Raw genomic sequence first — 11,614 nt, forward strand, 5'->3', positions numbered from 1 at the left:
TTAGACTAGGGCAAATTAAACAATAGTCCTAATTCATCCTATTTGGAGCTTGGAGATCTTTCATTGAATACTTTAGGGGGAAAAGTGATGGTAAATCCGGTTGCTGCATCACTTGTAGGTCTAGCTCTCGGCATAATTCCATTTCTGATAGGGACAAACACCTAAAATTCTGAAATCAGGGAGAGGACTTGACCGGGTCTGAAATACCGTGTTTTGGTTGATTTTTTCCGTTTTTTGAGTCAAATTTTGCTGGGAAAGTTTCGGATTAGATTCGTCTGGAATTCGATAAATATTTGAATAATGTAACAAGTCATAAATCGAATTTACCTTCGAAGGTAATGCCATCTAAACTTCTCAATGTCGGTAATAAGCTTTTAACGGTCTGTCGGTAGTTCCCAAACTGCCATATTTCATCATTTCCCCCGAGATAAATATGTTCCAGTTTCTCGCATATCGTCAGGAAGGTCAAGGTGCGTGGCACATCTCTGAGCCGATTCCTGAAACTTCGCACGTGCAAATAATCCCCACCTGAAACTTAACCCTGACCTCCTCAAATCCAGTACTTTCAGGTTGCTCAAAAAAGCGCAAGGCATGCAGTTCTCAATCGAATTATCCGCAGCGTACAGCTCCTCCAGACTCTCCAACGCGAGCATATTATCCAAAACCTCGATCCCGCACCGATTTATCCTCAAAATTTTCAGGTTTTTTAGGGTGGAGCCCAGCTCCCGCAGCGTCGCGACGACACTGCCGTCCAAGATGAGCTCCCGAAGGGCCGGGATGAACATCCCCAAGTGTTGCAAGGGGACGTCTCGGGCGATCACTCGCAATTTCACTTGCGTTACGCGCTCCAAGTCCTCTGTTCCCGTTACTTGGACCAGGAGCGCCCTAAGGTTGTGCTCCAGAGGGACGTGGATCCGGGAAGGGTCAAACGTGAAACTGTCGTCGATATCGGGGTCGATGTCTTCTTCACTGTCGTCCGATATTGGACCGTGGGGCAACATGAATAAAATGAGCTCCTTCGAAGCCCTGTTAAGGAGGTTTTCCTCCAAATTCGGGGCCATTGTGGCAATTTAACACCGCACTACGGGGAATAGACCGAGTTGTCAAGGAGATTGTAAATAAGGGCGGATCGATATGGGGGCTTTGAACACGATGAAAGCATTTTTGTTTGAAGAGATTGTGTTGAGTTTAAATAAAAGTCGAGTCGTCCGAGTACAATATATATTTATTTAAAATAATTTCTCTTATTTTAACAAGCTGATAACAAACATGCACATGATATTCAGACACGTAGATCGATAATAAATCTACAAGTACTGTAACAGAGAGCAAGATACTAGCGGCGAGCCTTGAGCCCGGAAGATGTACTCGTGTAGGCCGAAACGCCTTTACTAATTTCGTACATCTTCCACTTAAACGGCCATCTCTCAGTACAACAAGGAGCTGATATGCATCGGTATTGTCAATACAATAAGTAAAACCGAAAATAACTCTACAATACAACATTGTTGCTTATTGTTCACACACATAGCGAATTGTCTTTTTGGAAATTGTCTCGCAACACCGAATACTGACAATCTACGGCAGGGATTGATCTGCTATTCCATTTCATGAGTTCAGCACCAGACGTTTGTTTTCTTCGTTTTTACGTCGCGGAATAGTCGTTCACCTGTTGAGGCAGCTGAGGCTGAGGGGGGTGGAGTCGTTGGCGGGTATGTGGCCCGGTATCGATTCGAGGAGGGGGTACCATTGGGCCACGGGGCACCGGGGATTGTCCAGCATTTCTAACCAGTGGTCCTTGCCGATTCCTATGAAACTTGAACCTATCGCCGTGCAGCCCATCAGCTCATTTGAACCGATTCTAAAAAAGTTAATTAACAACTAACAAGACAAAAAGATTAACAATAACAACAAAAAATTGAGTTTTGCTCAAAACCTTGCAAAATGTTTGAGTTTGAACACGAACTAATTATCAAAAATAAATCGATCTACAATTTATCCACGATTTTTGAACCCAAGTGTAATAGAAAACGTCGTAATTCCAGATGGTTTAGCCGACATTTACAAATAATCAAACAACAGTTTTTTGCTCACTTGCAAGCGCCTTATGATTGGTCTGTTTTACCGTTGGGAGTGCATATCCCTCCTATATCCAATGACAAACACTTCAATCGTCTTGCAATTTTTTGTGCAACAGATAAACAAGTAGGAGGTGATTTTAATATTTTTATTGGTCAAATTACTCATTTCAGGAACAAATAAAACACTAGCAAACAGGTTTTAGGGTCGATCTTTTTCACGGAAGGAGACTTCGTCTAGGTGTAAATAAAATGGCCGATTCTGCATAGTTTTTCAAATAATTTAATTTTTCTTCACAAAACACACTTTGTTTTAATTTAATACGCAAAAAAATAAATTAACATTTACTAACATTAAAAGATAATTTAATATTGAATTGTTTTATAAAGGAACTTTAACGCTGAGAAACTAAAAATACAAAAAAAAATATTGAGACTGAAATTCTGAAGAACTAAGCCACTGAAAAACTGAAAAAACTATAGACCTGGAAAAGAGAAACACTACTAAATTAAAACATTTAATTCTGAATAAAGAACCAATCCGCTAGGAAAATGAAAATCGAAAAAACTTAAAAATTAAAAAAATTCGTGAATTTATTGTTTTTAAACCAATTAAAAATCCGTCAGGCTGATATGTCTTGTTAGGGTAAAATCAACCCCTTATCTCACACAGAAACGAGGAAATTAATGGACAGTTTCAAGTTGAAATTTTGCAATTTACGCGTAACAAAATTAAAAAGTAAAACAATAAAAACATTTTTGGAAAAATCTTTTATTTAAAAAATGTGTTAAAGAGAACATCATATTTATTTATCATGTCGGTGCTCACACGTTAAAAATTTAAAATGTGTACTGTGATCGTGGCCACTATTAGGACATTAACTCAAACTTGAGATTGAATATTAAATCTGAAACTGAAAAACTGAAACTAGAATTTTATTTCAGTTTTGACGTTGAGAGAATTGAATTACGCTCTCTGTAAAGTTGAAAATTGGTGTTTCTAAGTTAGTTTGCGCTTTTGGTAAAATTCAGCCCAAACTCCGCACTTTAGTGTTCGAATAAATCATTACCGTATTTTCCTTTATGCGCGGTTGTGTCCTTGAGATGAGTTAATGGAGAATTTGTAGCCAGTGAACAAATTTTCCTAACGATTTAATTTGTCAATTACCTGTCGTAGTCTATCACTTTAACAATGAGGGAAACATCCTCGATATTCTCAGCCGGGACATCAAAGACCAACGCCTCGTTATACACCGGGTTGAGCGTATTTTTCTTCACCGACGTCTTTTTCTTCTTTATCCGCTTGCCTTGACAAAGCAAATACACTTTAACGTAAGGATCTGCAAAACGAAACGGCTCGACCTCGAACATTGACCCCTAAATTTTCCTCTCTCTACCTGATTTTCCCGTAATATCCATCGCTTTGAGACTCCTCCCCTTAATTATCGTGATGGTCAGTCTTCCGGCCGTCGGCAGATAACAAAGCGACAGCATCAGCTCGCCCAAATCGACTTTTTCCTGCAAACAAAAATCGAAACACCTCTCCGAAATCAATAGGGAAAATGCGGCGGGAGAATCCTGCACGACCTACTTTCCATCTAGGTCAAGGTTTCTCCCGGAGCTTCCCTAAGGACAAGCTGCAGCGGCTATTTTTACTCCTGGAGAGCTTAAATTTAGATCGGTGAATTTCACGACTCACCTGTGGCGGGCAGAGGATGTTCATCGTGTACTCGATCTCCTGCTGCAGGTCCGTGGCGTCCAGGAGGCCCTTGAGGACGACGTGCCCGATGAGGTCGTGCCGCGAGAAGCGGTCGAAGTCGTACACGGAGAACTGGAGGTACCGCTGCCGCAGCTCCTCGTAGGGAACACTGGAAAAATGGTTAACAAACTCGTTGAGTTACATAAAGTGTCCTTTCAAGCACAGACAGCTGGTACATTTCGCCGCAAACTCATTACCGCCACGAATAAGACGTATCACCTGTCAGCATCCGTGCACGCATTAAGAATTATTAATTAACTCTGATAAGAGCTGGGCGAAGCCATCAGCAGGCCCATTCATCGCCTCTTAATTACCCTCGTTCGGGCCTTTGAATTTGTTTATGCGCGGGTGCCACTTACCTGAATATAAACGTCTCGTTAAACACCGGATTGAGGTTTTTCCGGTGGACTTTCGTCTGGAATTTCTTTTTCCGGTCCGGCAGGAGGTAGAGTTTTATGTAGGGGTCGCTGCTGCCCGTGGAGTCCTTGATGGGCAAATCGCGGCCCTCGAACACCTGTCGGAAATGAAGCAAAATCAGGTTTTGACGTTCTGAAACGATGATTAGTTCCGAATAAACTTATTCGTTCAAGTAAATCATTTCCGAGAGATGTATTTAATTTTTTACCCTCACGACAAGCCCTTCTACGTCTTTGTCGTATCGCAGCGAGAAATGCAATTTGCCACAGTATTCCATCTCGGGACCCCCGGAGCTGTCAGCGGACGACTGGCGGACCAAATCTTTCTTATACAACTCGGGCTGAAACAAAAATTTAAACTTTTATCGACCGTAACAATGACTACCTTAATCAGCCCAACGATACTCGAGTCGCTCCTGTGCTCCAGCGTGCAGATGCTGAACTGGACGTTCGAGGGCATCTCCAGCCGATGGGACAGTTGCCGTTGGAAGGTCTGGTGCCTGGTGGGCACGATGGGCAAGGTGGTTTGGCGCAGGACCTTCTTGGCCATCGAGTCTTTGTGCTCTTGGACGTACTCCTGGGTCATGGGCTCCGATTGCAAGTCCGGTAGAGAGTGACTGATTCTGATAGCGGCTTGTTGCTTGTTGATGGAGGTCTCGGCGTCCGAAGGGTCGCCGCAGGTTTTGTCTCTTATCCATTTCCACGTGGCGGCGCATTGATAACTCACAGCCGCTAGAAGAACTAACGCCATCGCCGTCAGAAATATCACACCCAATATTTGATATGTTAGGATACCTGACCAGTCTGATTCGTCTGGAATGAGAAGAAACAGTGCAATCTCGGTAATGGACACCGAGACTGAGGAACACTAATCCGGTAAATGTCGGACGGTGCTTGCGAGCTGAGATTAATGTCGATGCTAATTGCGGGAATTCGATTGGGAATGCGACAAGAAGGGATGTGGGATATGAAAGGAAATACTCGCAGTTTAGCGGAGTACATAATTTGTACAAAAATACCAAGGAAAAGTGGTGATTAAGTTGCCAATACGTAATTTTATTAGCGACTGTAATATAAATGAGTCAAAATGAGAATGAAAACAAGCAAGTGGAGAAAAAATGAAATAAGACTCTAAAATAGGCAATTTCGTTTTGAATAATACAAAGTTTATTACCGTTGTTAATATTTTATGAAAAAGTAAAATACTTTTGGCAAAGATATTAAAAAAACAATCATACTCTACATGTTTCACATACTTTTATTGGACTTGAAGTATTCAAATCTAACAACACAATAAAATTTTCATTAAGTTTTGCTCAAAACTAACATTTTTTAAATAATAAAGTTATTTTGCAATGTGATGTGGCATTTGTGTATTTGAAACACTCTACTCTTTCACGTGTATTCTTTATTTAAAGAGGCAAACAGTTAGTAATTATAAACTCATAATAATTCTGGAACATCTAACTTTTAACAGCGAATTATTTAAATTTAGGGTAGCCATTTGTCATAATGGAAAATTTTCTTCAACAAAAAAATTCATAACTCAAAAACTAAAAGTCGTAGAGCAATGCGGTTTGTTCCATTGAATTCAGCGGCTCATTTTCTGTATTATACCAACTTTTCACGAGATTTAAAATTTTGATTTTTTTTGCTAAAATTTTCTGAGTAATAAACTTACTTTCAAGAAAGTAAAAAAAATATTTTTTTTAAAACTCGTTCTGTCATAGTTTTCCGAACTTATATACGCCTTTACAACCCTCTAAAGTTGTTAAAAGTTCAAAAAAGTCCATTTGTTCGATTTTTTTGTTTGATTTTTCCAATTTTTGTCGCGATTTTGGTCGATTCCGAGTGTCCGGAACATTTATCGAGCAATAACTTCGGAACTATTAGAGATAACCCCATGAAGTGTATTATCTTTGGAAAGCTCTTTTAATTATCTATCTTTTTCAAAATTGACCTTTGTTCTCCGACTAATAGTTTTCGAGAAAATTGCAAATAAAAGCAAAAATAGGTAAAATTTTAAAAAATTTATAACTAAAAAACTATTGGGAATTTGGCAGTTTTCTCGATGCCAATCGATTTTCCGGATCATTTTGCATAGGTGAGGATTAAAGCAATTCCACCTTTTCAAATAGTTTAGTCGTAATTGAGAAAATAATAAAAAATTAAAAAAATCTAACACCCTCCCCTACAAAATAGTCAATTTTAAAAGTGTCTCAGAATCCAATAAACTTATCCTATCTTATAGATTTTGATGTGCTCTTTACGATAGAAAAAAGAGTTTTCTCCTTTTAATTTGCCATATACAAGGTAAGTTTGCTAAAAACATTTTGGCCCCTGAGCGCAAAACTAGTCTCATTATGCAAATTTTAACAAAAAATATTAAAATATTGTTGAAACCGGTTATGCAAGTAATGTATTAATAAACGCTTCTGTAATATATGTAAAATCAATAACTGAATTTCTTGCACGCTTAAATGAATTAATTCTGAAGATAATAATGGTTTTTCAAATTTAGATTTTTGCTTTAATGTGCAATAACTATACTTTATCCTACACTAGTTCTGCTGAAAAGAGACGATTTTTTGCTGTATCCCAAAAACTACAAAACATTGAAAAATCAGCGTTTGGCGCATCCACCAAAATTGTACATTGGTTTCTTCAAAAAAAACACCGCTTATTTTTACCTTTTTTCTGAAGGGAAAAGTGCTAATGAAAACTGTTGAAATCAACAGAAAAGTCATTAAAATGGTACGTTCAATTTTTTGAAAATCCCTACGATAGAAATTAACACGAGTTTTAAATCCGCATTCAACACGAAGAATATAAACTAGGGATGTTACTTCTCTTTTCATTTTACGAAAAGATTGTGCATTGGGTAGTGTAATCAAACGAAGGAAAGAGGTTAACATAAATGATAAAATGGAACAAAGGCAAACACAACAAGAAGCTAAAAAAAATTAAAAAAAATTTAGTCGTAAGAGTTAATAAGTTGACAGAAAACTACTATTAAATTATTATTCTTAAGAAACGACACTTTTCCTTGATTGCTCGTAAAAGTCAGGTCTAATAAATGGGCAAAAACTACTCTTAAATAAATGTTAACTTAAATCTTTAACTACACTCGTAGGTGTAGCAATAGTCTTTGGATCCTCGTAATTCCTCTTCGTATACGATCCTCCTGCTTTTAATATCTTTTAACCGCTTGCAGCAATTTTCAAGTTCATGTCTTTCAACTTAAAATAAACATTTTCTAAATGTGAGAATGATTAAAGCCTTTATTAATTACATTTTCTCTAAATTAAACCAAACAAGAGTAATCAAAGGAGCGAACGCTAATAACTCACTCTGTGTAAATAGAAAAAGGTGCATCAAAACGCTCTTCTGCAATGTTTTATAGTACAAAAGTACAAAACGTTATTTTTAAAACAAAAATGCAAGCTATCTCCGTTATTATTTGAGAACTGAAACTTCAATATCCCGGAATGTGAATAAACATACCGTGATGTTAGTTAGAGAAAAATTTTCTCTGAGATGAGAAACAATCTCAAATTTTTAATTATTTTAAAATCATTGCAAAAAATGTAGCAGAACGGCATGATTATCGATATTTGACCCGGCGCATCCACCAAAATTGAACATTTGTTTCTCTGCGTATAACGACTCATTTTTGCAAAAAGGGTTATTTTTAGATTTTTCATGTTTAAATTAAGATTAAAATATAAAGCTTGACGTTGTGTAAAGGTTCCCCAGCCAGTTTGTTTCAGAGAAATCGCGCAATAAATCAAAAGACCCAAATAAAACCCTCGATATTTTTGCGTGTCAAAACAAATTGGCCTCAACCGATTAAATATTTGTTTCAATCGGATCAATAGAGTAACAAAGGTTCATGTAAATATAATTTTAATAAATGTTCATTTATCTTTCGCCCGAAGCTTCAATTTTCCATTTTCGTGTCGTTTGAAATCCTCCTTTAATAATGAAAGTGTGTCTCAGGAAACGGCAACCGCGTCAACCCTTTATCGCCTGCGAAAGAATTCAGACCTGTTGCGTGATGCAAGCCAGCTTTAAAGCAACAGTTGGATTACAAAGCTCTCTCCGCTTTCAAGGTTACTCGCTCCAAATTGATTTTACGTCGACCAATTAGAACACGCGAGCTTTTTGCATTCGACTGACAAGCTTTATGTAGTCTACCCGTCGCGATAAAACCATTCGTGGGCCAATTAAAAAGCCAAACGACTCTTTTTGCGCCTAGTGCAGCAAACGGCGTTTTTCACCCAATCAATACGAATCAACACGGCCTTTGTGCCGGTTTTATTCAACCCTTGCTTGTACTTTCGTTGAGCAATTTTCCGGCCGAAAGGCTTCGCTCCAATGATTATAGCTCAGTGATTTTCACATCGCGGCAAAAAATGCGAGACGCACCTGCGATAATTAGACGAAAGTTTCGCAAGTTTGGCAAGTAATCTGCTAAAGAGACGCTGCTCAGGACAGCGAGAAATTTCTAATCAACATTTCGAGGGGAAGAAACATTTCAATCATTTCAAAAACAAGGCTTCTACTCGAGTCTTAGTCCGGTCTCGAACTTTACCACAATGAAGACTCCCACACGCGAAATTTCCTTTGACACAGCCACTTTGTTCTCGCTCAAAATGCTAATTACTCACTCTATGAATTATAATATCTGATGCAGCGACCGAGAAATTTAAATAAATCGAAAAGTGTGTGGGTCTTCTCAAAGAATTTTGCTGCTTTTGTGAAAAAATCAACTCGGGGTGGGTTTAGGGCTCTGGATGTGACAAGCTATTATAAGACGTCACAAGCAGTGTGATACAAACACGCGACTTTATTTCGATAGGCTCGCAAAAACACGTTTTGAGGAGATTGGAGGAAGGTGCCATGAGTTAATCTCGCCAAATGCAAAAGCCAACGTCCGTTTTATCGAGAAATCCAAAAACTTGAATTAAAGATTCCCCAGAGTGTGGGTGTATCAATAACAATTCGATTAAAACTGTTGTTGAAACGAGATTTTGAGCGGAAAGCGAAGCCTTTCGCCGGTTAACCAGATTGTTCCGGTTCTCTCTCTCCGTTATTAGTTTTATTAGAGAATTGCGACGAGATTTTATGTCCTATTAAGTCGTGCTCCCAGCTAAGGGAGCCTTTATTACATTTTGATGCTTGGCTAGGTCAAGGCACGGTCTTTACGCCCTCAATTTAATGAAAGACGCAAACACTAAAACTTTTCGAATAACACTGTTTTTTTTGCAAAACGCACTGACCTGTTTCACTACCGGCGTCCGAATAGTTGACTTCTTCGCTAGGAAGGACGGGCGTGATGGCAGCAGCAGCCCTCACAAGTCCCATGGTCGGCACCAGAATGTTGACTGAAGTAGCGTCGAGACGCCTCGCCTGAAAGTTGGCGCGTAGCGACGCACGCAGCGAGACGTCACCGACGACCTAGCCACGGATTGGCCAGGTTCAATGTCGCCGAGGCTGGGTTAAGGCCAGTCGGCGAAAGGTAGACCAGGGAAGCGCCACGATTTCACCGGAACAAAATCCCCAACTTCCCAAAGGATTCCGATAAAGCAGGAAGGAAATGCAACCAAATCAGACAACCGGCCGTTCTTGGGATGGAAATTGGAGAAGGAATGAGAGCTGAGATTGGTGCATCCGATAGCAAGGAACAGTAAAAGTTGGAAATTCGCTCTTGGATTTATTTCCAAGATGCGGGGATGCAAAGTTTTGGTTGTATATTGATTTAAAAATACTTAGTGCTTATGTTGTCCCTGATTGATTAATTTTTGACAATTTTTTTTCACAATTTAGTCTCATATTTTGTACAAAATAAAGATATCTCTTTCCTTTATCAACGAACCCATACCCTTTTTTCGCAATCATAGGAGCATATCCTTCTTGTTATATTTCAAATTAGAAGTTCCATTAAAAATCTTCAAGAGTAAATCGACAAAATGCGAACGCGATTGCGTTTTTGAATTTGTGTGAAGTTGCGCGGTTCCAAAGCGCACAAACTGTTGTAAAAAATTAATTCTGATGATTGTTTTCACGCTCATCCAAACCCTGAATGAATCGATCGAACATTAACACGTCACTTTTTCTGTATCACTTATTGTTCTATCGCAATGTTTTCTTCAGTAACAGCAGTTTTCGGACGAAACTTGTGTTTAAAAAAAAACGACCAAACTGAAATTTATTATTTTTGGGTTCTACAATTGTCAAAAGACATTCTTTACCAGTATTTAGGGCACAAGTGTTCATTGTATAACTTGATAATGAAAAAAAATATTTTTTTTTTTAGATAATTTAAAGTACTGGGTACTTTACCCAAAATTATATATTATTAAAAAAATTAATAGACTGTACAGAATGATGAAAAAATCGCCGATCATATCTGGTAATAAAGAACATTCTCCAACGGAGTTAAAAGTTTCTACGATAAAAATTGTCTTTTTTCACTCTTGAAATACGTTTTGCTTTATTAGGGAAAAATTTTGCAAAACTGGCGAGTTTTTAACCTAATATATCGTAATTTTTAACTTAATTATATTATTTTTCTGAATCTTTCATCAAAATTTCGTTTAGAAACTGAGATAAAAGAACAATAATTTTGACCCAATTTGATCATTTCTGTTAAATAAATCTCTGTTAAAAGTAAGATAAATTTAAAGAAAAGAGATGATAAATAACACCACTTAGAATTTTGTTTGTAATTTTTTTATGTTCTAACAAAATTGTGCAAAATAAGTGAGTTATAGTTCAAAGAACTTGCTAAAACACTCGACAAATGCAAAAGTAACAGAATTTTTGATCTTCATTGGTAATCTTTCGATCTATTTAAGCAAATTTTTTCAAGGAAAGTGAGTTATTAGTCTAGAAATGAGCTAAAGCGTTGGAAAATAATATATTTTTTTGAAAAATATTTATTTTAAAACAATCTAGATCAAGCAAAACATCAAAATTTTTGACATATCAGCAGAATATTTTGCAAAATAAAATCATTAGTTCAAAATCATGTAATAACTTCGACACATCTTGACGAAATTTCGCAAAATAAATGTCTCGCTTAAAACAAAAATAATCTAAAATCAATTTTTATCTTCATTTGCATTTTTTTGGATTATTTTGCATCAAGAATTGAGTTTTTTGCTTAATTTTTTTTAATAATAGTTTTAAGGTAATAACCTTGGTGATTGTTTGATAAAATTTTGCAAATAACTTATTAGTTTATCTCTCGTAAAACGAGTTGAATTTAGGTAATTATAATACTCGTAATGCTCATAATGTACCTAATTAATGAAAAATTTCCGCTGTATTCATAAAATTCGAAAACCAGTGAGTTT

General features: G+C 37.4%; 2 protein-coding genes across 3 annotated transcripts; both read right to left on the reverse strand.

Annotated features, from left to right (window-relative positions):
• Positions 1 to 20: 20 nt before the first annotated feature.
• LOC103312653 (uncharacterized protein) lies at positions 21 to 1,093 on the reverse strand. The gene is made up of 4 exons (XM_008193813.3): positions 547 to 1,093; positions 328 to 497; positions 208 to 275; positions 21 to 161 (listed from the first exon to the last, which is right to left on the reverse strand). Exons 1-4 carry the CDS (start codon positions 1,059 to 1,061, stop codon positions 39 to 41), a joined length of 876 nt encoding a protein of 291 aa, XP_008192035.1. The 5' UTR covers positions 1,062 to 1,093; the 3' UTR covers positions 21 to 38.
• A 114-nt stretch (positions 1,094 to 1,207) lies between these two features.
• On the reverse strand, positions 1,208 to 9,669 carry LOC658788 (synaptotagmin 9). 2 transcript variants are annotated; one of them, XM_008193812.3, is made up of 9 exons: positions 9,536 to 9,651; positions 5,049 to 5,066; positions 4,639 to 4,994; positions 4,463 to 4,594; positions 4,197 to 4,351; positions 3,778 to 3,946; positions 3,476 to 3,596; positions 3,247 to 3,418; positions 1,208 to 1,861 (listed from the first exon to the last, which is right to left on the reverse strand). In XM_008193812.3, exons 1-9 carry the CDS (start codon positions 9,618 to 9,620, stop codon positions 1,666 to 1,668), a joined length of 1,404 nt encoding a protein of 467 aa, XP_008192034.1. In that variant the 5' UTR covers positions 9,621 to 9,651; the 3' UTR covers positions 1,208 to 1,665. The 2 variants fall into 2 exon arrangements, with proteins under 2 accessions (XP_008192034.1, XP_015834599.1); XM_015979113.2 differs by having other exon boundaries at positions 4,639 to 5,066; positions 9,536 to 9,669.
• Between the last annotated feature and the right edge of the window lie 1,945 nt (positions 9,670 to 11,614).

The sequence above is a fragment of the Tribolium castaneum genome, chromosome 9 (assembly GCF_031307605.1).
Source record: "Tribolium castaneum strain GA2 chromosome 9, icTriCast1.1, whole genome shotgun sequence".
In the NCBI taxonomy this organism is placed as follows: domain Eukaryota; kingdom Metazoa; phylum Arthropoda; class Insecta; order Coleoptera; family Tenebrionidae; genus Tribolium; species Tribolium castaneum.